The 24568-nt window shown below is 39.0% G+C and overlaps 1 protein-coding gene and 1 non-coding gene across 3 annotated transcripts in view; both read left to right on the top strand.

Moving 5' to 3' along the window:
* The first annotated feature begins 100 nt into the window (after positions 1-100).
* MAN1A2 (mannosidase alpha class 1A member 2) overlaps positions 101-24568 on the top strand; it is a 179449-nt gene continuing 154981 nt past the window's right edge. For both annotated transcript variants that reach the window (XM_045283724.1, XM_004714870.4), the window contains exon 1: positions 101-985. In XM_045283724.1, coding sequence (XP_045139659.1) covers positions 684-985 — 302 coding nt within the window. In that variant the 5' untranslated portion in view covers positions 101-683. The remainder of the gene's footprint in view (positions 986-24568) is intronic.
* On the top strand, positions 9068-9195 carry LOC115873175. The gene has a single exon (XR_004048270.1). It is a non-coding gene; the product is annotated as a small nucleolar RNA SNORA76 (small nucleolar RNA).

Genomic DNA, 24568 nt, shown 5'->3' with positions numbered 1-24568 from the left:
CCGCGCGCCGCCGCGAGCCTGCGAGGCAGCGGCCGGAGGTGCCGGCGTCCGCCCCGACCTCCTTCCGGCTACTTCATCCCTGGCCGCTGCTGGGGCTTCTCGGCGAGCCGGCAGACCTTCGCAGGCGTCGGAGGCGAAGCTCCTGCTTGTTATGCCCACCCCGGGCGCCAAGGTGAAGGCATTCGGGAATCGAGGCGCCAGGGGCGGCTGAGTGAATCGCCTGCAACTCCGCGACCCCCGATCACGTAAGGCCCCCCATCCGGGGGCGGGAGGCCGCATTGGAGCATCGGCGGGGAGCAGGAATGGCAGAACCCACCTGGCAGCGTGTCTGCGGCGCCGCTTGCCTGCCCGACCCCTAGGGATGAAGAGGAGACTGGGAGCCCGCCGAGGAGGCACTGCAAGCTGGGCGGCAACGCAGACGTCGCCGGACGGACGCGAGTGATCGTCTTGGGGGGGAGCGAGGGGGCGCACTCAAGTTTGTCAGTTTAATTGCAGAAGCGTGAAAGAGACGCCCCCCCCCAAAAAAAAGCACAACAATCTCTTAAGACGAGAAACGTTGAGTTTCTCTCCCCGCCCCCCATTAAATTTTTTTTTTTTGGTCCAGATCTTGAAGATTGTATTCAATGTATTGTCCATTCGCTGTAAGATGAGAACTTTGTGAAGTCTCTCCCAGAGCGAGAAGGATGACTACCCCCGCCCTGCTGCCCCTGTCTGGCCGGAGGATCCCCCCTCTGAACCTGGGCCCCCCCTCCTTCTCCCACCACCGGGCTACCTTGAGACTCTCCGAGAAGTTCATCCTTCTGCTGATTCTTAGTGCCTTCATCACCCTGTGTTTTGGGGCATTCTTCTTCCTTCCAGACTCTTCTAAACACAAACGGTTTGATCTGGGTTTGGAAGATGTGTTAATTCCTCACGTGGAGGCCGGCAAAGGGGCGAAGAACTCGGGCGTCTTCCTGATCCACGGACCCGATGAACACAGACACAGGTTGGTTGCTGTCCCAAGTTCTGGCTACTAACCTATGGCATCGTTGTCTTTCTGTTGGTTTGCGGTAGATGTTGACCTCCCCTACTCCCCACCCCCAGATGTGAGTGGTATGTCGTTTGATTTGAGAACCCCAAGCTAAAAGCCCTCCTAGAGTTTCATCTTAAAGTTCAGCTCCTTCTGTTTGTGTAGAAGCAGCAGTACTGCCCCAGAGGTGGTGGCTTCTGTGGACAGTTGGGACGAGAGGTGTGAGAACTTGAGCCAAAGAAATTGTGATTTAAGAAGCAGCGCCTTGATTTGTTAAAAATTATTTCCAAAATAGGGTGTTGCCTTCCCTCCATACATTGAATCTTGACAGCCTCAATGGGTCTGTCCACCCCACCCCAGTCCCACCGAAGCTTATCAGTGAACCCTAGCTTATTCTTGCATAGAACATACCTGTCATTTTTGACATGTGAGAAGTGTTAGTGTAAGGGTATGTGTTTGTGCTTTGTATGGAATTAGTTGGGTCCATGCCACCCTTAAATCTTCAGTCATGCCACTTTGTGAGTCTTTTTTATTTTTACTTTGTGAGTCTTGTAGGCCAAGTTTATGTCTGATTTTCTGTTGTTTCCAGTTTGTTGGTCCAACCTCCTCTCCCACCCCCACTCCCAATGAGAGGTGGACTGTATCAAGTACCTGTTCCAACCGGCCTTCTTTAAATGTGGCCAGTGAAGGAGTTTGCAGCCTTTCTGATCATCAGATCTGAAGTAGCCTCTTGGGAGACTGCAGCCCCAGATTAGGGTAACATGGGACCTCCAGTTACGGTCCTAAGTCATCTGTACATTCTTACTCAAAAGAAGAGCTTGAGACCGTAGCTGACTTTTTTAAACCTGTAGGTTTTAGGGGCTGCTTTCATTTTTTATTTTTCATTTGCTAAATCTTTCTCTTGTCTTTCCTATTTCCTAAAATAAATCTTGTATATGTGGTGGTGGTGGTGGAGTGGGGTGAGGGTGAGCGATATCATATACTTGGATTCTGTTTTTAACTGACATTGGTTCTAACTTAAAAAAAAAATTACCAGGACAGAGTATTGGTGCATGCATTGAAAAATAGCTCTTAGTATTTATTTTTTTATTAAGAACATTTAACTCAGTATTTTTGTAAATTAGTTTGTTACATCTTGAATTTTCAATTTCTGGAAATTTCATATTCAAGTATTATACTGAGTTAAACACTTGGGAAAATGTTATTGTTTTAACCTAGTTAATTCATCACTCGCTCGAAGGTTCTTTGACTTTTGGCTAACCTTATGGAATAGTTACTTCTAAAATATTTTCATGCCATTTTTGGTAACTGAGTTAGACATTTTTACGATCATTTTGAACTTTGTATGCTTTGCATATGTTTGTGTGTGTTGTGTGAGACGGAGAGAGAGACTTGGAGATCTCTGAAATATTCTGAAAAATGAATTCTGAAAGTACTGCTTTCCTTGGAAACCACATTTCCTGTGGTACATATAAACGGTAATGAATATTGGGAGGAAAAAACAAAACATGTCAAGACAGGCTTCAGACTTCTTTGACAGCAACCCTACATGAATATTATTTATCACTGTAGTGACCTGTCATTCAAAAATGTTTTCATTATATTTAAAGTATGGTGTAAGGGTGTAAAATAAGGTGACTATATTTTAGGTTAGAAAAATCCTCAAGCTGATCGATAGTATCAAATTTGAGTGGAGACATACATATGTGTCTTTATTCACATTATTTATACACATCATTCACATATTTACATTCTATGCACTGCTTAAATGCTGCTTAAAGTCATGTAGCCTCTGAATATATATGTGTGTGCAGTATTGCTTTCTAGATTGGTTATCGAGTGAGTGAACCAAGTCTTAAGATTTAGGTAGTAAGCAGTTAAGAGTTAGTAAGTGATGTACTTGAGAATTTATTGGAATCTAAGAAGCCTTCGGGGTAGAGTGGGTTATGTGTTATGTTTGGGGCTGGTAACCACAAGGTCAGCAGTTTGAAACCATCAGCTGCTCTTTGGGGGAAGAGATGAATTCTACTCCCATAAACTATTACAGTCTTGGAAACCCACAGGGGTAATTCTATTCTGCCTTAGGGGGTCACTGTGAGTCAGAATGTGTTTGATAGCAGTGGCTTTAGTTAAGTTTGGTTATGAAAAGCAACCATTCAAAAAGACATTTGATTTACAGTTTTCTATATTATTTCTATGGTTATATAGTATCTTTTTGTATCAGCTTAGTATGTTTTATATCGTTGCCTACTATATCTAAAAACATAATCTGTAATGATAAGAGTTCTTCTAGTTTTAGGAATGAAATACATTTTATATTAGAGATCATTCAGATGTAGGTTTAAAACTAGGACATAAACTAGTAAACATTATTAAAATCTAATTCAGAAAGACCTTTTTATAGAATTCAATGATACCATTCAAGATTAATATCTATTCTTAAAATTTCTTTTTAATTTTAATTTTTAAAAATATCTATTCTTGAGATTCCCAAACCATTTTCCTCAATTTGTTTAATCTTGTATATATGGGAAAGGTATGGGATGGAGAGGTTAGGGACCATACTTTAACTGATAAGTCATGAGAAAGAAATCATGGCCATCATAGGCGCTCATTCATAGTACTTATGATATTTGTTGAATTGGCTCTTCTTTATTAATCAGTTAGTTTAGTATAGAAGTTAGTGCATAAATTGTAGAATGAGACTTGGATTCATGCCCTGTTTTGTCAATAATGACTTGTGTGCTCTTGAGCAAGTAAGTTTTAAAATGTTTCAATTTTTTCTTCTGTATGTTAATGGCATGTGGTTGTAATGAATGAGACAAGAAGTATAACACAATCAACACAATTCCTAGCATTTAGTAGATGCTCAGTATATGTTTGCTATTATCAACACTATTTGTAATTTTAATCGAGCCTACTTTGCTTTAAATAGTGTACGTATTTTAGTTTGGAAAATACACAGTGACAGAGCAGAGCCCCTGGCAGCTAGGATAGTGAAAATCAAAGATGGCTTCACTGAGGAAGAAATTTAAAATGAGTAGATTATAAAGTGAAGTACAGATTGTGGGGGAGTTGGCCAAATAACACACAACATATGTGAGCGCCCCAAGATAAAAGAAAGCTTAGCATCATTCGGAGAAATGTTCAGTGTGGCTAGTGTAGAGAGCAGTAAGCAGTGTAGGGCATTGATGAAGATACTGGATAGGTGATAAGATTTCACCTGCTTTCATGTAATTTTGCCTCCATGTTGTTTCAAACATTTCTACTAGTTGCTAGCACTCACTAATCAGATAGGCTTACATAGAAATCACCCAATTTCGAATTTTTCTTTAGAAATTCAATAAAGCATCACTCAAATCTGGTGGCAACATTTACCTGGGACCTGGGCTTCTGCTTTTAGAGGGGCATGTACTCTACATGCTGCAGCACTCAATTAAGGTGCCAGATAAGTAAATCTAATGAATCAATATTTTAACTTGTTGAATTTGTAGCCCCTAGGCAGGACCCAGGAGTGTTTATAGACTATGTTAAATATTTTGGCCTTTATCTAAGAACTATGGGGAGTCATTGAAGGGTTTTGATAAAAGCAAGAAATTACATGGCCTGGGTTAGCGATTAACAGAAGGAGAGTAGTCTAGGTACTGGAGGATACTGGCTTATAACATTGTATTAATCATGGTGATGGAAATAAGTGGAGAAGAATGATGGGTTCAAGAGAAACTATTAAATTTCATAGAAATTAATGATTTTAGTGTATATTTTCATGAGAAAATTACTATGTCTCTTCTGTTAAGTGGCTCATAAATAATCCACGGACTTTTTGGTTTGTGTGCTTAATTTTAAACTCTTTTTTGTTGCTATTACGAATATATATAGTAAATGTTACACCTATTCAAATAAATGTTTCTACATGTGTTAGTCAGTGCTGTTGATTACATTTTTCTAGTTGAGCAAGCGTTTTCACCCTCCTTTCCCCTTAACACAAACTCACTCTCCCTAAGCTTCGTATCTAATCTTTCAGGTTGCTATTGTCCTTTTGATTCTATATAAACTTAAACCAAACTCAATGCCATGGAGTCAATTCCGAATCATAGGGACCTGTAGAGGATTTCCGAGACTGTAATTCTTTAAGGCAGTGGACAGCCTGATCTTTCTCTGGTGGTTTTAAATGCTGGCTTTTCAGCCAACAGCAGACACCACAGCTCTACCAGGCTTCCTTTTGAACCTCTAGCTCACTGCCATCAAGTCAGTTCTGACCCGTAGGGACAGAGTGGAACTGCCGCTGTGGGTTTCCAAGGCTGTCAGTCTTTTACAGAAGTAGAGAGCCTCATCTTTCTCCTGAGGAGTAGCTGGTGGTTTTGAATCGCTAACTGTGGTTAGCAGTCCAATTCAACATTACCTGTGCTGTCAGGGCTCCTTTTGTTTTCGTACAGATAGTTCTTAGAAGAGCATAATGCCCTAGGAAGACTTTTTTTTTTTTTTTTAATACTAGTTAATGTTGGTTTTACGAATACTTCAGAGGACATTTTTGGTTGAAGGGTTAAAGATGATCTCAGGGCAATGGTTTCAGGGATATATCCAACATCCTTGGCTCCAAAAAGTCCATGAGGATTTTAAATTCAGTGCTGTACTTTTCCTCTTTTAATGAGAATTCTTGTCTCGAATCTTTAATCATTAATGGTATCCAGTTCTTTTGATCTCATGGTAAAAACCAAATGAAAACCAAATTCACTGCCATTGAGTCAACTCATAGCAACACTGTAAGAAGCGGTAGAACCGCCCTGTGAGTTTCTGAGCCTAGCTTTTATGGGAATAGAAAACCCAGTCTTTCTTCCGAACTGCCGACCTTGCTGATTGCAGCCCAACTAGTAACCACTATGCCACCAGGGTTCCTCTCATGGTAAAAGAAGGTTAATTGTTCATATCCTCCTGTTCCTGCCTCCCCCTCCTCTGTGACTCTTTGTCAGCGATGAGGAAACTTTTCTCTGCGATGGGCCATTTTAATATTTATAACATTCATGGGCCCTACAAAATGTTGAACTTAAAATTAGCCAACTGTATTTGGTCAAACTTTTAATTAACTCACCCATAATGTGATGGTAGTAGCTGGCTTCTCTTTGGTGAGGTGCGTGGCGTGATATTAGCCGATATTGATGATTTCATGGGGCTTTCTCACCCTTGCTCCAGGTCCATATAGACCATTATATGCCTTGAGGTGAAAGATGGACTTTCTACTCCCATAAACAGTAACAGTCTCAGAAACTTGCAGGTGCAGTTCTGCCATGCCCTATAGGGTGGGTCTCTGTGAGTCAGCGTCAACTCAGTGGCAGTGAATTGAGTTGTTGTGCCTTGATAGCCGCTTGCAAACATTTAAGGTCATAGGTATTATGCAATAAGCTAGGAGGCAGAACAGAAGCACAATGTGTGATGAAGCCAATTAACGGGTATTCCATAAAACCATGAGGTAGTTAGTTTATTGTGCCAACCTGCCCGATAAACACATGTGGGGTTAATTGAAGGGCAGAGGGATAAATGGCTCAGTGAACCTTGCCTAGTTCTGGGGTCTCTTGCTTTGTGATGGTCGGTCCAGGGTGCAGCTGCCTTAGCCAGTTCCCTGCTTGAGCTGGCAAAGCTCACTTCTTGCAAGACATCCCTGAAGAGAAGCCACATGGACCTATCCCGATGTAGCCCTGGGTGCTGGAGCAGCCGTGTGGAGACCCCTGCCAGCGCTGAGATGCTTACACATTCACTGATTCGGCTTTCCTCCTGCAGTCGGCATCATAGTGTGTGTTTTGTGAAATGGAGGAGGACTTTGTGGATTGGTGTCGGACAAATGGGCTAATGTTGGACTTGTTTGTGTGGGCAGCACTGGGTTGGGATGTTTTCTTGAAGTGCACTTACCCTTTATATAAAACTATTTCTTATACATATGCGTTTCTGTGGATTTGTTTCTTTAATGTACCCAGACTAACACAAACCATGATCCTGAATGTCCAACCCCCAAGACCAAATACTAGGTGTTTAGTTATACATAAGCAATATCAACAGCTACTCATTGTGTGTGTGTGTGTGTAAGTAAATGTATCTGTTATACAACTTTTGCCAGTTCAACTTTCCCCCCCTTGTCCAATTTAACCACCCTTGGTGAAGTGTGTGGTCAGTGAAAACAAGGAATATTGTCAAGGAGATGGATGGACATAGTGACTACAGCCATGGGCTCCAATATAAGGGTGGTTATGAAGACGGCACAAGACTGAGCAGTGCTTTCTTCTGGTGTGCACAGGGTTCCTGTGAGTGGAACAGACTTGACCTAACACAACTTACCGTAATTACAATAATGAGCTCTGCGCCCACCCCCCCCTTTTAATCATAGTGATTTTTCCCTCATCGCTAATCCTCCCTCTCTTCCTCCCTCCCTCCTGCTCCTAGTAACCATTGATAAACTGTGATTTCCTTTCATTTATCTTCCTTGCCTTTTTATAAGTGAGGTCCTACAGTATCTATCATTTTGTGAGTGAATTATTAAGTTCAGTGTAATGACTTCAAGTTCCATCTATACTGTAGCTTATTTTAAGACTTTGTTTCTTCACTGACTGGGTAGTGTTTTATTGTGTATTTGTTCCTCATTTTATTTACCCATCTGTTGATGGACACTTGCTTTCACCTTTTGACTACTGTGAATAGTGCTCTAACCAACATTGGTATACTAGGCTCTGAATCTCTGCTTTTAAGTTGTTTTGTATATATATAAAATACACACACACATACACACACATATATATATGACTGGAATGGCTGGGTCTTATGGTGTTTAGCATCATCATCATAGGATCTAGCTATGTAAGTCCTTGGTATATAAAATAGCAGTGAGTTTGTTTGGTTTGGTATGATAATTCTCATAGTGACCCTATAGGACAGATTAGAATTGACCCCGTGAGTTTCCAAAGCAATAAGTATAGGCGCAGAAAGCCTCATCTTTCACCCATGGAGGAATGCTATGAGTTAGCATTCACTTGATGGCAGTGCATGATGACAGTCTCTTTTTATTTCTTGGGAGCATCACCACACTTTTCTGTAGTGGCTGTACCATTTCCATTTTTATCAGTAATGGATAAAGGCTCCAAATTTCCCACATTTTTGCTAACATTGTTATTATTGTTGCTAACCTTTACTATCTTTGCAGTGGTGGAGTGTTATCTCATGGTGATTTTGATTTGCATCTTTGTGATGGCTAATGACATTGAACATCTTTGCCTGTGAATGTCCTCATTGATGAAATTTCTGTTCTAGTCCTTTGTCCTTTGTATGATTGTCTTTCTGTTAAGTTCTTGAAGTTTTACATATATCTTGGTTATTAGATACTTGTATATCTACCCCATACCAATTCCATGTGACAGAATAGAATTGTCCCATAGGGTTTTCTTTATTTTTGTTTGTTTTATTTTTTTTAAATCATTTTATTGGCGGCTCATACAACTCGTATCACAGTCCATACATCCATCCATTGTGTCAAGCACATTTGTACATATGTTGCCATCATCATTCTTAAAATATTTGCTTTCTATTTGAGCCCTTGGTATCAGCTCCTCAATTGTTCCCTTCCCTCCCTGCTCCCTCCTCTCCCTTCCCCCATGAACCCTTGATAATTTATAAATTATTATTTTGTCATATCTTATGCCATCCAACGTCTCCCTTCACCCATTTCTTCGCTGTCTGTCCCCCAGGGAGGAGGTTATATGTAGATCTTTGTAATCTGTTCCCCCTTTCTCCTTTCCCTCCACCCTCCCGTATAGGGTTTTCTTGCCAGCAGTCTTTATAGAAGCAGATTGCTAAGTCTTCCTTTTCAGTAACATCTGAGTGGTTTTGAACCTCCAATCTTTTGGGTATATGTTAGTTGGGGTAGACTAGAGAAACAAATTAATAGATACTTACATGTGTATGACAAAGAACTTTATACAAAAGAGAAATTGTATATTGAGAAAACATCCCAACCCAGGTCAGATCAAATCCTTAAATCCGATATTAGCCCATATGTCTGATGCCAGTCTATAAATTCCTCTTCATTGAACCCGCCGCGCCGGCCTGTGGCGCGGGGGTTAAGCTGCAGCGCCAGAGCAAGTGCTGGCGCATAACTGGGGCCGCCAAGCCTCTGCGGGCGGCCCTTTTAACCGCGAGCGACACGGCGACCAAAAAAAAAAATTCCTCTTCAGACTCATGCAACACATGTAATGACGCTGCGTGCAGGAAGATTACAGGCCATAGGGTGGGAAGTCTGTGGATCCAGTGGCAGTGGAAGCATCTCAGCTCTGGCATGGGTCTCAACATAGCTCCTCCAGCTCCAGGGCTCAGGCTCCATCAGCATAGCTCCATGTGGCTTGTTAGCAGGAAGAGGAAGCAAAGTGTGTGTCCTGCCTCCAGGGAAGAAGACAGGAGTTCCCAGCATCCTCAGGAGAAGGCCATGCCCAGACAGAAGCCTGATTGGCTATGACTTGATTGACAGGCTAGACTCCACCCTTCGCTCAAGTTGACAGGAGATTATGTAATTGTCACAGGTAGCAGCTGAGCACTTAACCAATGTGCCTTCAGGGCTCCTATATGTACATAATACCTACCTTCCTGAAGTCTGTTCTGGCATATGTTATTGTTAAGTGACATCTAGTCAGTTCTGGCTCATAGACCTTATGTGCAATAGAATGAAATACTTCTGGTCTCTGCCAGTCTCAGAATTGGTATTATGCTTGAGACCATTGTTGCAAGCACTGTGCTAAACTAATGAAGGTCTTCCTTTTTTTTTTTTTTTTTTGGCTGACTCTCAAATATGGTATCTTTTTTCAGGGACTGATTTCTCCTGATAACATGTCCACAGTATGTGAGGCCAAGTCTGCCCTTCTCTCTTCTAAGGAACATTCTGGTTGTTCTTCTTCAAAGACACAGACTTGTTTCTTCTTCTGCTATTCTATGGTACCTTCAGAATTTTTTTGCCAGCATCATAATTCAAATGCTTAAATTCTTCTGTAGTCTTTTATTTGTTGTCCAGCTTTCCCATGCATTTGAGGTGATTGAAAATACTGGTGCTTGCTTCAGGCACAACTTCTCTAACATCATTGTTCTCAGCACTTTAAAAAGAGGTCTTGTATAGTAGGTTTGCCCAATACAATTTGTTATTTGATTTCTTACCTGCTGCTTCCATGAGCTTTGAAATCCTTGATAACCTCAGTCTGGCTCATAGCCACCCTTATATAGAATTTTTTTAAATGTACATCTTTACAGGAGACAGCCTTATCTTTTTCCAAAGCATGGGTGGAGTTTAGAATTGCCGGTCTTGCGCTTAGCAGATCAACAACAATTCCACAATACCACCAGGATTCTTTCTGTTTCCATAATTAAAACCAAACCCAACCCTTGTCATTGAAGCAGTTTTGACTCAGAATATTACATAGATTTGCTTTGAGTCCTGGCACAGGACTTTGTGAATCTTTATGGCAGCAGATAGCCTCATCTTCTCCCTTGGAGTGGCAGGTGGTTTTGAACTGCTGACCTTGTGATTTCCATCCCAACATTTAACCCACAGTGCCATCAGGGCTCTTTATGTATACAAGTGTACTTTATTTTATTATTAGTTGGGAATTAATACATATAACATATCATTACATATTTCAAGCCCATCAAGTAGAATTGTACAGTTGCTACTGCAGTCAGTTTCCAACTATTCTTATCTACATAAACTCCTTTATATCGTCTCCCCATAATGGATTTTTATAGTTAAGATTTTACTTAATAGTTTTTTATCATTTTTCAAAATCTGACATTTGTTTTACGCAGTAACCTATCATTGAGATGTGCCACCACTTGTCTGTCATTTTGTTGGACTGTGGTGTCTTGTGTGTTGTTGTGATGCTGAAAGCTGTGTTTCTGGTATTTCATGGTCACCCAAAGGAACAGGTTTCAGCAGAGCTCAGACTAAGAACAGACTACAGAGAAGGGCTAGGGTTTTACTTCATAGGAGTTAACCCCTGAAAACCTTCTGGATATCATGGAATCATCGTCAGTTACTGAAAAAACCTAATGGACAGAAGCAGAACATTGTCAGAGATAGTGCCAGAAGATGCACCCCTCAGTAGGAAGGCCCTCAAAATGTGACTGAGGAAAAGCTGCCTTCCCAAAGTAGAGTTGACCATAATGGCATGGATGGAGAAACACCTGAGAGAGTAAAGCTTTAGGGCCTTCATTTGCTGATGGAGCATCAAAATGGGAAGAAACAGCTGCAAACATCAGTTGGAACCTGAATTGTATGAAGTAAAAATTTAGGAAAATTGAAAATATTTAAAAATTGAAATCATAAAGATTGATATTCTAGGCATGATTGGTATTAGCCTGGTATTAGCCACTTTGAATCAGAAAAGCTTAGGGTTTACTAGGCTAGCAATGCCACAATGTAGAGAAATAGAGTGTATTCCTTGTCAAAAAAGGGCATTTCAAGATCTAGCTTGAAGTACAATGTTGTCTTTGATAGGATAATGTTTATCTGCCTTAAAGGAAATACAATCAGTACAACTATTATTCAGTTTATACACTAGCCACTAAAGTTAGTTCTGCAGAAATTAAGGAATTCTACCAGTCTTCAGTCTGAAATTGATCGAACATGTGATCAAAATGCGTTGATAATTACGTGTGACTGGAAACAAAGAAGAAGGAAGTAGTTGGAAAATACGGTTTTGGGAATAGAAATGAACCTAGAGATAGTGTGATAGAATTTTGCAAGATCAACAACTTGTTCATAGCAAATACCTTTTATCAACACAAAAGATGACTCTACATATGGGCTTCTGATAGAATACACAGAAATCAAATTAATTACATCTGCATGAAGAGATAAAATGGAGAAGCTCAATATCAGCAGGTAAAATCAGGGCAGGGACCAACTGTAAAACATTGCCCCCCTCCTCACGTCACCTCCCTTCCCACTGCCCCAGCAGCTGCAGGAGGAGTTAGAAATTAGTGAATGACCATCAATTGTTCATATGTAAGTTCAGGTTGAAGTTGAAGAAAAACAGGTCCAGGAGAGCCAAAATATGACTTTGAGTATATACCATGTGAATTTCTAGAACATCCCAAGAGCAGATTTGATGCATTAAACACTAATGATGTGTTGTGGGATGACATCAAGAACATCATTCATGAAGAAAGCAAAAGGTCTTAAAACGACAGGGAAGAAAGAAATGACCAAAGTAGATTTCAGAAGAGATTGTGAGACTTGCTCTTAACCATAAAAAATGTGAAAAGTAATTGTAAAAAGTGAAGTAAAAATGTTGAACAGAAAATTTTAAAATGCAGCAACAGAAAAAAAGAGTAAAATATTGTAGTGAAATGTGTAAAGTCCTGGAGCTAGAAAACTAAAAAGGAAGAGCATGCTCACTATACCTTAAACTAAAAGAAGTAAGAAAAGAATTCAAGCCTTTAAAGGCAATAAAGAAAGATTCTATGGGGAAAATATTGAATGATCCACCAGGTATCCAAATAATCTAGGAAGAATACACAGAGTCACTGTACCAAAATGAACTAGTTCACATTCCACAGTTACAGGAGGTAGCATATGAACAAGAACCCATGGAACTACAGGAAGAAGTTCAGGCTGCACTGAAATCATTAGACTCCAGGGATTGATGGAATACCTATTGAAATGTTTCAACAAGCTAATGAAGCACTGAACACTCATTCATATGTGCCAAGAAATTGGGAAGACAACTACTTGGTCAACTGGCTAGCTGAGATTAATATTTGCACCTATTCCCAAAGGAAGGTAACCCAACAGAATGTACAAATTATATAACATTATCATTGATATCTCAAGCAAGTAAAATTTTGCTGGATTATCCAACAACGATTGTAGCAGTATATTGACAAGGAGCTGCCAGAGGTTCAGGCTGCATTGAGAAGAGGATGTGGAACAAAGGATACCATTGCTGATGTCAGATGGATCTTGGCTGACAAACAGCAAGAATTCTAAAAAGATGTTTACTTGTGTTTTATTGACTATACCCAGGCACTGGACTGCATAGACCATAACAAACTATGGACAGCCTTGAGAAGAACGGGAATGCCAGAACATTACATTGTGGCCAGATAAACCTTTACGTGGATCAAGAGTCAGTTGTGTGAAAAGAACAAGGGAATACTTTATGGTTTAAAATCAGGAAAGGTGTGTGTCAAGATTGTATCCTCTCATCATACTTGTTCAGTCCACAAGCCAAGCAAATTATTCGAAAAGTTGAACTACATGGAGAAGTCTGCATCAGGATTAGAGGAAGGCTTATTAACAGTCTCTTATATGCAGATAACACGTCCTGGTTTGCTGAAAGTGAAGAGGGCTTGAAGTACTTGCTGATGAAGATCAAAGATTGCAGCCTTCCATAGGATTATAACTCAATGTAAAGAAGACCAAAACCCTCACAACTGGAGCAGTGGGCAATATGATAAATGGAGAAAAGATTGAAGTTGTCAAGGATTTCATCTTGTTTGGCTCTGCAATCAGTGTTCATGGAAGAAGCAGTCAAGAGGTCAAACAATGCATTGCAGTAGATAAAGCTGCTTCACAGACTTCTTTTGATCGTTGGAAAACAAGGATGCTACTTTGAGAATTAAAGTGAGCCTGACCCAAACCATGGTATTTTCAGTTGCCTCATATGCATGTGAAAGTTGGACATTGAATAAGGAAGACTGAAGAAAAATCGATGCATTTTAACTATGGCATTGGTAAAGAATATTGAAAGTACTGTGGACTGCCAAAAGAACAAACAGATCTATGTTGGTAGAATTTCAGCCAGTGTTCTTAGAGGCAAGGACTTAGTTAGTCTCACATTCATTGGACATGTTTATCAGAAGAGAACAGTCCTTAAAGGACATTAGGCTTGGTAAAGTAGAGGGACAGCAAAAAAGTTCGTTGAGTTTGATAACAGTAGCTGCAATAGTGGGTTGAAACAATGTGAGGATGGGACCAGACTGGATGGTGTTTCTGTGTGTTGGAACCAACTTGAAGGCACCTAGTTAGCAACAACAACAATTGAGATGTGTCTGTTTAATGCTTTTTTTGAACTACCAAAAGATTTCATCCTCCAGGTAAGATTTTGTTAGGCTTATTGAAAATTTGAGGAGATGGCATATGTTTATTTCTGATAGTTTCATAAAAATGGCAAGAACAAAGGCTGTGGAGTCAGAAGGCCTTAAAGTTGCATCTTGGTTCCACTACTGTGTGATATTATACTTACTTGACAGACCACATGTTTCTGCATGTAGCATGAACAATAGATGGTTTTTACAAACTGCACAGTCCCCTGGTGCACTAGTTTTCTATACCTGCTATGTATATTATATGAGAACAAATACGGTAATCACCTACACCTACACTAGCCACATGTGGCTGTTGTGATTAGTTCAGATTGCAGTGTCCTTTGGTGAGGATTTAAGTTTTCCATGTTATGATTTTTATGTTTTGCTTGATTCACTTTTGCTTTTAATTGCAATTTAAAATTTAGAGAAATTTATCAACATTTTTATAAAATTTAAAAGAAAATATAAATCCCTTATTTTCCTAGTCAAGAGCCCTGGTGGCGTAGTGGTTATGAGTTTGGGTTGCTAAGGACTAGGTCAGTGGTTTGAAACTACCAACCACTCCATGGGAGAAAGACTGGACTTGCACCTACTGATAAGAATGAACAGTCTTGGAAACTGAAAGGGACAGTTCTACCCTGCCCTATAGAGTTGCTGTGAGTCGGCATGGACTCAATGGCAGTGAGTAGTATTAATAATTTTCTTGTACTCCTTCCTCATCTCATATGCCATGCCTTCCCCCTCCCCCAACACACACACCACTATCTCTTCCTGTTTCAGAGATCATGTTTTTTTTATTTAATAAGGTTTTAAATAATTAAAACTTAAATAAAATTTCCCCATTGGCTGATGGCTGTTTTTCTCTCTCTACTTAGATGTGAACAAGGTGTAGGGCCTATTTATACTTCATACTAGTCCACAGACTTTGGTGTAGATGTTTTTGCTTCATTAAAAAAATGATCTTACACACAGGTATGCTTTGCTTAATGCCCATTTGGCAGTAATGTCTGACTGTTTCTGTCTGTAGTCCCATAGTTTTTTGTTTTTGTTTTTTAAGGGAAACAGCTCTCCTTTTGTTTACTACTTTCCCAGAAAGGTTTTAAAGACCTCCATCCCCCAGAGTGAATGAACAGCCGAGCTGTAGGGCACTTTGCAACCCCCACAGTTCCTTCCCCTTCCCCTCCTCTTGCTTTCATCCATCAGCCCTGTTATGTGCAGATTTCTGTCCTGGCACAGGGCTGCACCTGCTTTGGGCCCTGGGATTCTGCTGCTGGTGTCAACGGCCAGCCCTGGTGCTTGTGGGCTCTTGGCTCCACAAAGCAGTATGATCTGGAAGCTGCTGCAGTAGGGTGTTGGCAGCCAGGTAGCTACCATTAGGCCTGCTTCTGGCACTTACACCCCCCAAACCCCACAGCCACCGTTCCTTGTAGACCTGGACATGCTCAAAGTCTCGGTACAGCTACCAGCTCAGTCCCCGCCCTGCCCAGCCCCATACCTGGGCAAAGCTGGTCATCTGTATCCAGTGAATATAGCTCTCAGATTTGTCCAGCAGACTTCCATAAAAATTTAATACAATGTAACAGGAATTTTACTACACATTGGGACCTGTCTGTAGATAATATGGTGTTCACACAATATCCAAATTGTGTTATGTCCTCTTTCACAGAGCATCTTGTAGATGCATAGTGACACATACCTGTATATCAGTTGAATACCCTTTCAACTCTTTTGTTGGAAAAAAGGATGTCAGTTTATTTTCCTCTGTTCTATGGTCGTAGCTTCAGTTCTTTTACTATTTAGGTAGTTTCCAAATTCATAATAGGCAACTATCATTCACTCTGTATCGACCCTAGTTTTCCAGAATTCACTTTTCCATATTATTCCTTTAACAATCCCCTGTAGTTGTTCTACGACAGAATGTAGCTAATTTGATTATAGGTGAGAAACAAGAAGATAACCTGCTTCTGTAAAAATCTACAATTTCGGAAAACCTAAGAATTAGTTCTACTCCGTCCTTATAGGACCACTATGAGTTGGAATTGGCTCGATGATAGTCAGCTTTTTGGGCTGCATGGGTTTGAACCACCAAACTTTTCAACCAATAGTCAAGCACTTATTCATTATGTCACTCAGAGACTCCTAAAAGCTATAAGGAAGTCAGTGTACCCACTATTTTGCTTTGTCAAATCTCAAACATCTTTGCTTTGGCTGAAATTTACCCTTCTTGAGGTAAACCACAATCTTGAGTTTGACATTGTCATTCTTAGCACACATTTTTTTATAACTTTACAATGCATATATTTATTGATATAAATGATATGTATACATGTATATTTTTGTTAAGTGCCGTCAAGTTGGTTCTGATTCATAATGAAATACAGTGAGTTATTTAATATGGTTCTTTGAGGTATAGCCTTCCCCCAAACCACCTTCATTTTCCTGATGAGTCTGGGTTGTGTTTAAGCACTGGGCTGTGACCCACAAGGTCTGAAGTGGAAAACTATCAGACCCGAGGTTTTCTATTCCTGAAAGCAGTTACCAGCATGGAAACTCACAAGGGCAGTTCTACCCTGTCCTATAGGGTCACTATGAGTCAGTTGGGTTTGGAGTAGATATCTATAAGTTGGACATTTTTAACCTGGGGAATGTTTGTCTATAAGTATTCTATTGTATCATTAATATGAAATTACTTATATATTCCTTGTTGATAGATTTTTAAGTTGGTCTTAGTTTGCAAACTCTTTGCAAAAATATTTTTTTACATGTCTCTGAGCACTTGGGTTTTTCGTGAAGGTGAAAACCTAGATATACATAGGATTTTAGATGTGTCAATGACACTAGATTTTGTTGGCAAATTAATTCCTGTAGCGGTTGTGCCAGTTTATACTCCCACTGTATCTTGGTTATTATATCATGGTTTTCTTAGACTGTAGAAAATCTTTGCCAATTTTAGTTTATGGTAGCTTTAATGTATATCCTTAGCTACCAATGTTATTAAAAAAGTACATTCAGGTATTGGCCATATGCATGTCTTTGTGCTGCTCCTTCACATTGGTTGTCACTTTTCCTTTTTGGTTGTTTGTGGTAATTGGTTATATGTATTCTGGATATATTCATAGTTACATACTCACACATATCTTGTTATAATGAATATATTATTATATTGTATGATGTCTTTAATTTTATAGAACTTTCACATGTTAACATAATTTAAATTGTCAGTATACCCTATATTGTATTATTTTGGGCCTTTTTTTTTTGAGAAATACTTTCCTTCGCTGTGATCATGGTCTCTTATATTTTCAACTCTGATAATATTTAACTTTTGTTTTTCTTATCTAGGGATTTAATCCACTTGGTATTGATATTTTTTATAATGAGGCAGAGATTGAGTTTGTTTTTCCATGTGGGTGTCAATTGTTCTTGAATTACTTATGGAAGAGTGTAACGTAGATTTGTAATTTCATTTTTGTCACATAAAATTTTCGATATATTCATAGGTTTGTTTTTACATTTTCTGTTCAATTCTCTTGAGCTTTTTGTATGAGGAAGTTTCTAACATTTTGCACGAAAATGGTATTAGAAGATAATGGAATTCTCCCGTAAACATATGAAGCCCTTTCCTATATTATTTTGGATCAGTATGCTGTTTGGCAAACTTTAGCTTTGGCTTATAGAGCTCTGGTGGAACCGTCGTTAAGTGCACAGTTGCTAACCAAACGATTGGTGGTGGGAACCACCACCCGTTCCCATGGGAGGGCGATTTGGCAGCCTTCTTCCATCAAGCCATGGAAACTCCTATGATGTTACTTTGTTAAATGAATCAAAATAGACTTGGCAGCAATGTGTTTTTTTGTTTTCTAGCTTTAGCTACGTCTTGATATTAGATAGGATAAATTATTTAATCTTGTGCTTCAAAATTGTGTGTTCATCCTTCTTGACTCCAAGCTCTTTCATAAATATTTTAATTGAAGTAAAAGTCACATAACAGAAGATTAACTGTCTGAAAGTGTTCATTTCAGTGACATTTATTAAGCACATTCACAGTGTTCAACTAACTCTACTATCTAGTTCTAGAACATTTTTGGCACCCTCAAAATAAACCCTGTGAACACTCATTACTACCTTCTCCTAGCCAATTTGTTTTCTGTTTGTTTGGTTTTACCTTTTATGGATAGTGCATATAAATATGAGGGGATACCCAAAATAATAGGATTTTTTTAAAGCTATGTCTTTAATTCTTTTTACAAAACAACCTTTAAAAAAAATCATTTTATTGGGGGCCGTACAACTCTTATCACAATCCATCCATCCATCCATTGTATAAAGCACATTTGTACATGTGTTGCCATCTTCATTCTAAAAACATTTGCTTTCTACTTGAGCCTTTGGTATTAGCTCCTCATTTTTTCCATTTCCTCCCCTCCCCCCTCCCTCATGAGCCCCTAATAAGTTATAAATTATTATTATTTTGTCATGTCTTACATGTCTGACAGCTCCCTTCACCCACTTTTCTGTTGTCCATCCTCCAGGAAGGAGGTTATATGCAGATCCTTGTAATCGGTTCCCCCTTTCTACCCCTCCGCTTCACCCTCCCGGTATCACCACTTTCACCACTGGTCCTGAGGGGTTCATCTGTCCTGGATTCCCTGTGCTTCCAGTGCCTATCTGTACCGGTATACATCCCTCTGGTCTAGCTGGATTTGTAAGGCAGAATTGGGATCATAATAGTGGGAAAGCATTTAAGAACTAGAGGAAAGTTGTATGACAAAACAACCTTCTCACCTTCAAAGTACTCTCTATACACTTAATACTTTAGCTAAATCTGTGTTTCTATTTTTGGGAACATTTTTCAAACTCATCTGTTTGGATGGCTGACAGCACCTCCTTCAATTTTTTTCTTTACCTCTTCTATGTCATCAAATCACTGTCCTTTCATGTCCCTCTTCATTTGCAGAGACAAAAAGAAGTTCCAAGGAGTGAGGTCAGGTGCGTGGGGCAAGAGAGGCATGCTGTGTTTTGCTAAAAACTAGTGCATTGTGATAGCTGTGTGAGCAGATGCCATAGTGGCAAAACCAGTCCCCAGTCTACCACAAATCAGGCCTTTTTTATTGCACAATGTTAAGTGATCTTTTCAGAACCTCTAAATAGAAAGCTTGATTAACAGTCTGACCTGGTGTGGAATGAACTCCAAATGTACTATGTCCCTCACATTCAAAAAACAAATGAGCATCGTTTTGATCTTTGATTTCACATGGTGAGCCTTTTTTGGGTGAGGTGATGATGGCATCTTCCACTGGCTTGATTGATGTTTGCTTTCGGGGTCCTAGGAATAGCACCATGTTTCATCACCACTAATTATTTGGGGAAGAATGTCTGGGTTGCTTCGAAGCTGTTCTTAAAAGCATGGCATGTTTCCAGTCGATACTCTTTTTCCTGGTTAGTCAGAACCCCAAGCACAATTTTCACAGTGATCGTTTTTTCATTCCCAAATCTTTCATTAAAATTCGCTAAACCGAGCTCCACAAAGGTCCCGTTAACTTCCCCGTCTCTTCAATGGTCCATTGTCAGTCTTCGAGCACAAGTGCACGGATTTTGTCTACATATTCATTTGTTCGGGAAGTTGACAAATGTTCAGAATGAGGTTTGTAATCAATCAACATTTCACCAGTTTTTGAAATGAGAAAACCACTCATACACTTGATTTCCGCCCCCATAGCACTGCCCTTGAAAGCTGTGTTCAACATTACAAGTTTCTGCGGCATTTTTCCCAAGTGGGAAGCAAAATTTCACAGCCATAAGCTGTTCACTTAAATCGGCCATCACAAAAAATGAGGTCTGAGCAAAACTGCTTTCATGAAAAATTCACCATGACCAGAGAGAACTTTTCCAGGGGAAGCCACTGGGTGCATTAACTCAGAGTGAGTTGCTGGATGTTCACCTAGCTGGAAAAATGTGTACTATGAAAGTGCTGCTTTTTCAGTTTTTTTTGGGGGGGGGGCCGCGGGTACCCCCTTGTAGAATCATGCAGTGTGTGACTCTTTGTGTCAGCTTCTTTCACTTAGCATTGTTTCTGAAGATCATCCACATTATGCTACATACAGTACATGAGTTAAGTATCTTAATCCTTTTTAATGAGAGCTAACTAATACAGTTATAATATCGAACCATAGTTCAATCACGGTATTCCATTGTTTGTGCCACACTTTATCTGTTAATATATATTTGGGTTAGTTATTTCTGCCTTTTGACTATTGTAAATAGTTCTACTGTGAACATTTGTGTGCATTTATCTGTTTTAAGTGCCTACTTCTAATTCATGGATGGAATTGCTGGGTCATGTCTAAGTCTATGTTTAGCCTTTCGAGTAATGATTTAATTTTTTTTCTACAAAGACTGAACCATTTCACATCCCCACTAGTGATGGATAAAGAATCCAATTTTCCATACGCTAGTCAACTCAAACTCAATTCCATTGGCCAATGCTGACTCATAGTGACCATATAGGACAGGGTAGAACTGACCCTTGGGTGTCCAAGACTTTTAACCCTTCCTGAGAGTAGAAAGCCTTGTCTGTCTCCCAAGGAGTGATTGGTGGCTTTAAGCTGCTGATCTTGTAGATTGCAGCCCAATTTATAACTCCTACTTAAATTTTGTTACCTTCTTTGTAATAGCCATTCAGTAGGCTTGAAGTGGTATCTCATGGTTTTTCTTTGCCTTCTTGTAGTAACGAAATTGAATATCTTTTCATATGCCTCATGGCCATTTTTTTTTTTCAAAATGGCTATTCCAAATCCTGTGCATTAAAAAAAAAATTGAGTTCTCTTATTTGTTTGTTGTTGAGTTGTAAGAGTGCTGTATATATTCTGGACATTAACCCCTCATTTGATATATAGAATTCCAGGTGGCACAATGGTAAAAATGTTTGGCTGCTAATCACAAGGTTGGTGATTTGAGCACACCGCCTGCTCTTAGAAAGATAAGGCAGTCTGCTTCCATTTTATACTCTTGGAAACTCAGAGTTGCTAGGAGTCTGAATTGACTTAAGGGCAGTAGACTTGTTTGTTTTAAGTCAGCTATATATATATATATATATATATATATGGTTTGTAAAATATATTCTCATTCATTCGTCTTCTCACTTTCTTGAAAATGCCCTTTGCACAGTGTTTTGATTTTATATATAGTGTAGTTCATCTATCTTTCCTTGCTGCTTATGCTTTTGGTGTCATCTCAAAGACGCCATTGCCAAATCCAAGATGTTCAAGCTTTTTTTGTCTATGAGTTTTAACTCATATTTAGGTTGTTGATCCATTTTGAGTTAATTTTTAGAAGGTAGGATTTTATTTAGTTTTATTCTTGAGCATGCTTAGCATGCTGCAGTTGCTCACCACCATTTGTTGAAGAGACCACTCCTTCTTCTATTGGATAGTCTTGACATCCTTACTTAGCACCATTTGTCAATAGATGCATATTTTTACCCCTGGACTCTCAATTCTATTTGGTTGGTCTGTATATCTACCCATATGCTAGTATTGGACAGTTTTGATTTAGTTGGCTTTTTTTTTTCAGTTTTAAAATTGGGAAATGCAAGTCATTATTCTTTTAAAAATTGTTTTGGCTTCTGGGGCCTCTTGCGATTTCATATACATCTGAGGATTTATTTTGCCCTTCTTTAATTATTTTCAGCAATGTTTTGTTGTTTCTAGTGTTTTACTTGTTTTAAGCTTACTTGGTTATATTTATTCCCAAACATGTTATTCTCTTTGGATGCTGTTGTAAATGGTATTTCAATTTCCCTTTTGGATTATTTATTACTATGACGTAAAGACATACTGATTTTTATCTGTTACTCTTATATAGTCAATTGACTTCATTTATTAGCTCTAACAGTTTTTGTGTGTGTGTATTCTTTAGGGTTTTCTCACTATTGAATCATGTTATCTGTGAAAAAAGATAGTTTTTTCCCCTCTTTATGATATGTGTGCCTTTATTTCTTGTTTTATTGCTCTGACCAAAATTTCTAGCACTCTGTTGAGTAACAGTTATGAAATGGAAGTTCTTGTTTGAGTCTTGATTTTTTTTCCCCATGGGGTGGTGGGGGGAGAGGTGTGAATTTTAGTGAGTATGATGTTAGCTTTTGGTTTGGAGTTGTTTCCATGTACATATACAAATATATCATCATTTATCTTGTTTCCCTTTTGTTCCTGGTTTTCTGAGGTTTAATTTATTTTTAATCATGAACGGGTGTTGGACTTTGCCAAATGTCTTTACTGTACTAATTGAGATAAATTATGAGTGTGTGCCTCCTTGGTTCTGTTAATGTTGTATATTACACTGATTTTTATTCATATATTGAAATGCCTTTGCATTCCTGTGATAAATCCCACTTGTTTATGATGTATATTCCTTTTATAATGTACCTCTGGATTTGGTTTTCTTAAGGATTTTTGCATCCATATTCACAAGCAATATTGATCTATGGCTTTCTTTGTAGTGTCTTTGGCTGTGTATTAGGATAAAACTGGCTCGCTCATGAAAACTAGTCTTTTCTTTATTTCTAAAATCAATCTGAAAAGGATTGATGTTAATAAAAAAAGAAATTGGGGGTTGGGGAAAGTTCATCAGGGAAGTCATCAGGTCCTGAACTTTTTCTTAGTTAAGAGGCTTTTGATTATAGATTAAAGCGTCCATTTTCTTTGCTTGTTGTAGTATGTTGAGATTTTCTATTTCTACTCTACTTTTTGGTCTGTGTTTCTAGGAATTTATTAATTTTCCATAATGTTACTTAATTCAATGGCGTACAGTTATCTATAGTATTATTTTTAGGACGTTTAGAGATTCTAAACGTAAGATCTGTAGTAATGTTACTATTTTCATTTGTGAGTTTTGCAATTTGCCTGTGTTTCTTTCTGTCTGTCTGTCTGTCTGTCTGTCTGTCTTTCTTTCTAACTAAGGTCTTGTCAATTTTATAGACCTTTTTCGAAGAATAATTTTTTTGGTCTTACTGAGTTTTTTATGTTGTTTTTCTATTTTCTCTGTTTCTTGCTATTTTAAACATTATTACTTTTACTTTTGCTTGCTTTACTTTTTTTGTTGTTGTTAACTGCTTGACCCCCGCCCCCCAGCAGTTTACTTTTTAAAAAATTTATTAATGTGTGAAGTTAGATTATAGATTTGAGATCCTTTTCTATGTAGTCGTATACTACAGAGCACGGTTTCTGTTGCATCTCATATGTTTTGATAAGTTGTAGCTCCATTTGCTGCAAAGTACTTTCTAATTTTCCCAGTGATTTCTTATTTAATCATCTGGGTATTTATGAATATGTATCTTCCTTCCAGATATTTTCAAGTTAAAAATTTTCCCTTCTGTTACTGATGTGGTAATGGTTTTTTAAATAAGAATTTATACAAAATCAGTCTCAAGAAGTTGGAGATTGAAAAAATCTCAAAAGTCCAACTCTTGCAAAATGATACTCTATTCCATCCACCCACCCTCTTCCTTTGAGCATATTCCCACACATGGAGTTCTGCAAATTGGTGCAGTGTCCCACAGAACCCAACGGAAGTTTGAGGAAATGTCTCACACAGTAATGGGTGCAGTTCAGTGAGTGCAAAGTTCGAAGGTCAGGTAGGGGTAAGCTAAATGTGGAGCTAGAGGACTTGCTTCACTCCTGTCTCTTAGGAGATCACACCTCCTGCTTCTCAGTGAAGTCATTTTATAAGCAGCAGGAAACATTGTAGGGAATCCTGTTCACAATTACTTGGAGGGAAATCCTGTCAGTGTCTTCCACCACCTTCTTAACAGACGCATGCAGGAAAAGGTTGTTTGGTGTTTTACATGATTCAGTCAAGTCTCACCCAAATGCAATAATCTGTTCTAAATAATCTAGTCTCCATCCCCAGACTGTACTTATTTATGCACATATGACATGACATGGGGCCTCTGGCAAGATGTTTCCAGTAGACATTGTTTCCTCAGGCTACCAGAAATAGTCTTCTTTCTCATGTAGCATATAACTCCTTACATTAATTTTGAGTAACATTAACTAAGATAACTGTTAAACAGAAAGTGTTGTCCAATTCACATCCTCTACTAAGGTTAGAACTGAATCTCAGTGTTTTCCTGTTTGTTAGCATAGAATGACCTCCAAATGAGACCATAGCTGCAAGTGTATGAAATCCATAATTACTCTGTATCACTTAGGGATTATGGCTGGAAGGGACATGCCAATCAAGTATAACTCAACTGATTTCCAGCATAATTCCATTCCATTGTATTTGGTTAAGCTACTTTGCCTAATTTTTATAATTTTTAAAAAATAATCATTTTATTGGGGCTCATACAACTCATCACACATCATTTGTGTCCAGCACATTAGTACATATGTTGACCTCATCATTCTCACAACATCCGCTTTCCACTTGAGCTCTTGGTGTCAGCTCCTC

Source organism: Echinops telfairi, unplaced genomic scaffold (genome assembly GCF_000313985.2).
Source record: "Echinops telfairi isolate 266 unplaced genomic scaffold, ASM31398v2 ScPeMD7_7466;HRSCAF=8504, whole genome shotgun sequence".
NCBI classification, from domain to species: Eukaryota; Metazoa; Chordata; class Mammalia; order Afrosoricida; family Tenrecidae; genus Echinops; species Echinops telfairi.
Note: the sequence above shows the minus strand (reverse complement) of the source record. Positions and strands in the feature narration are given on the sequence as shown.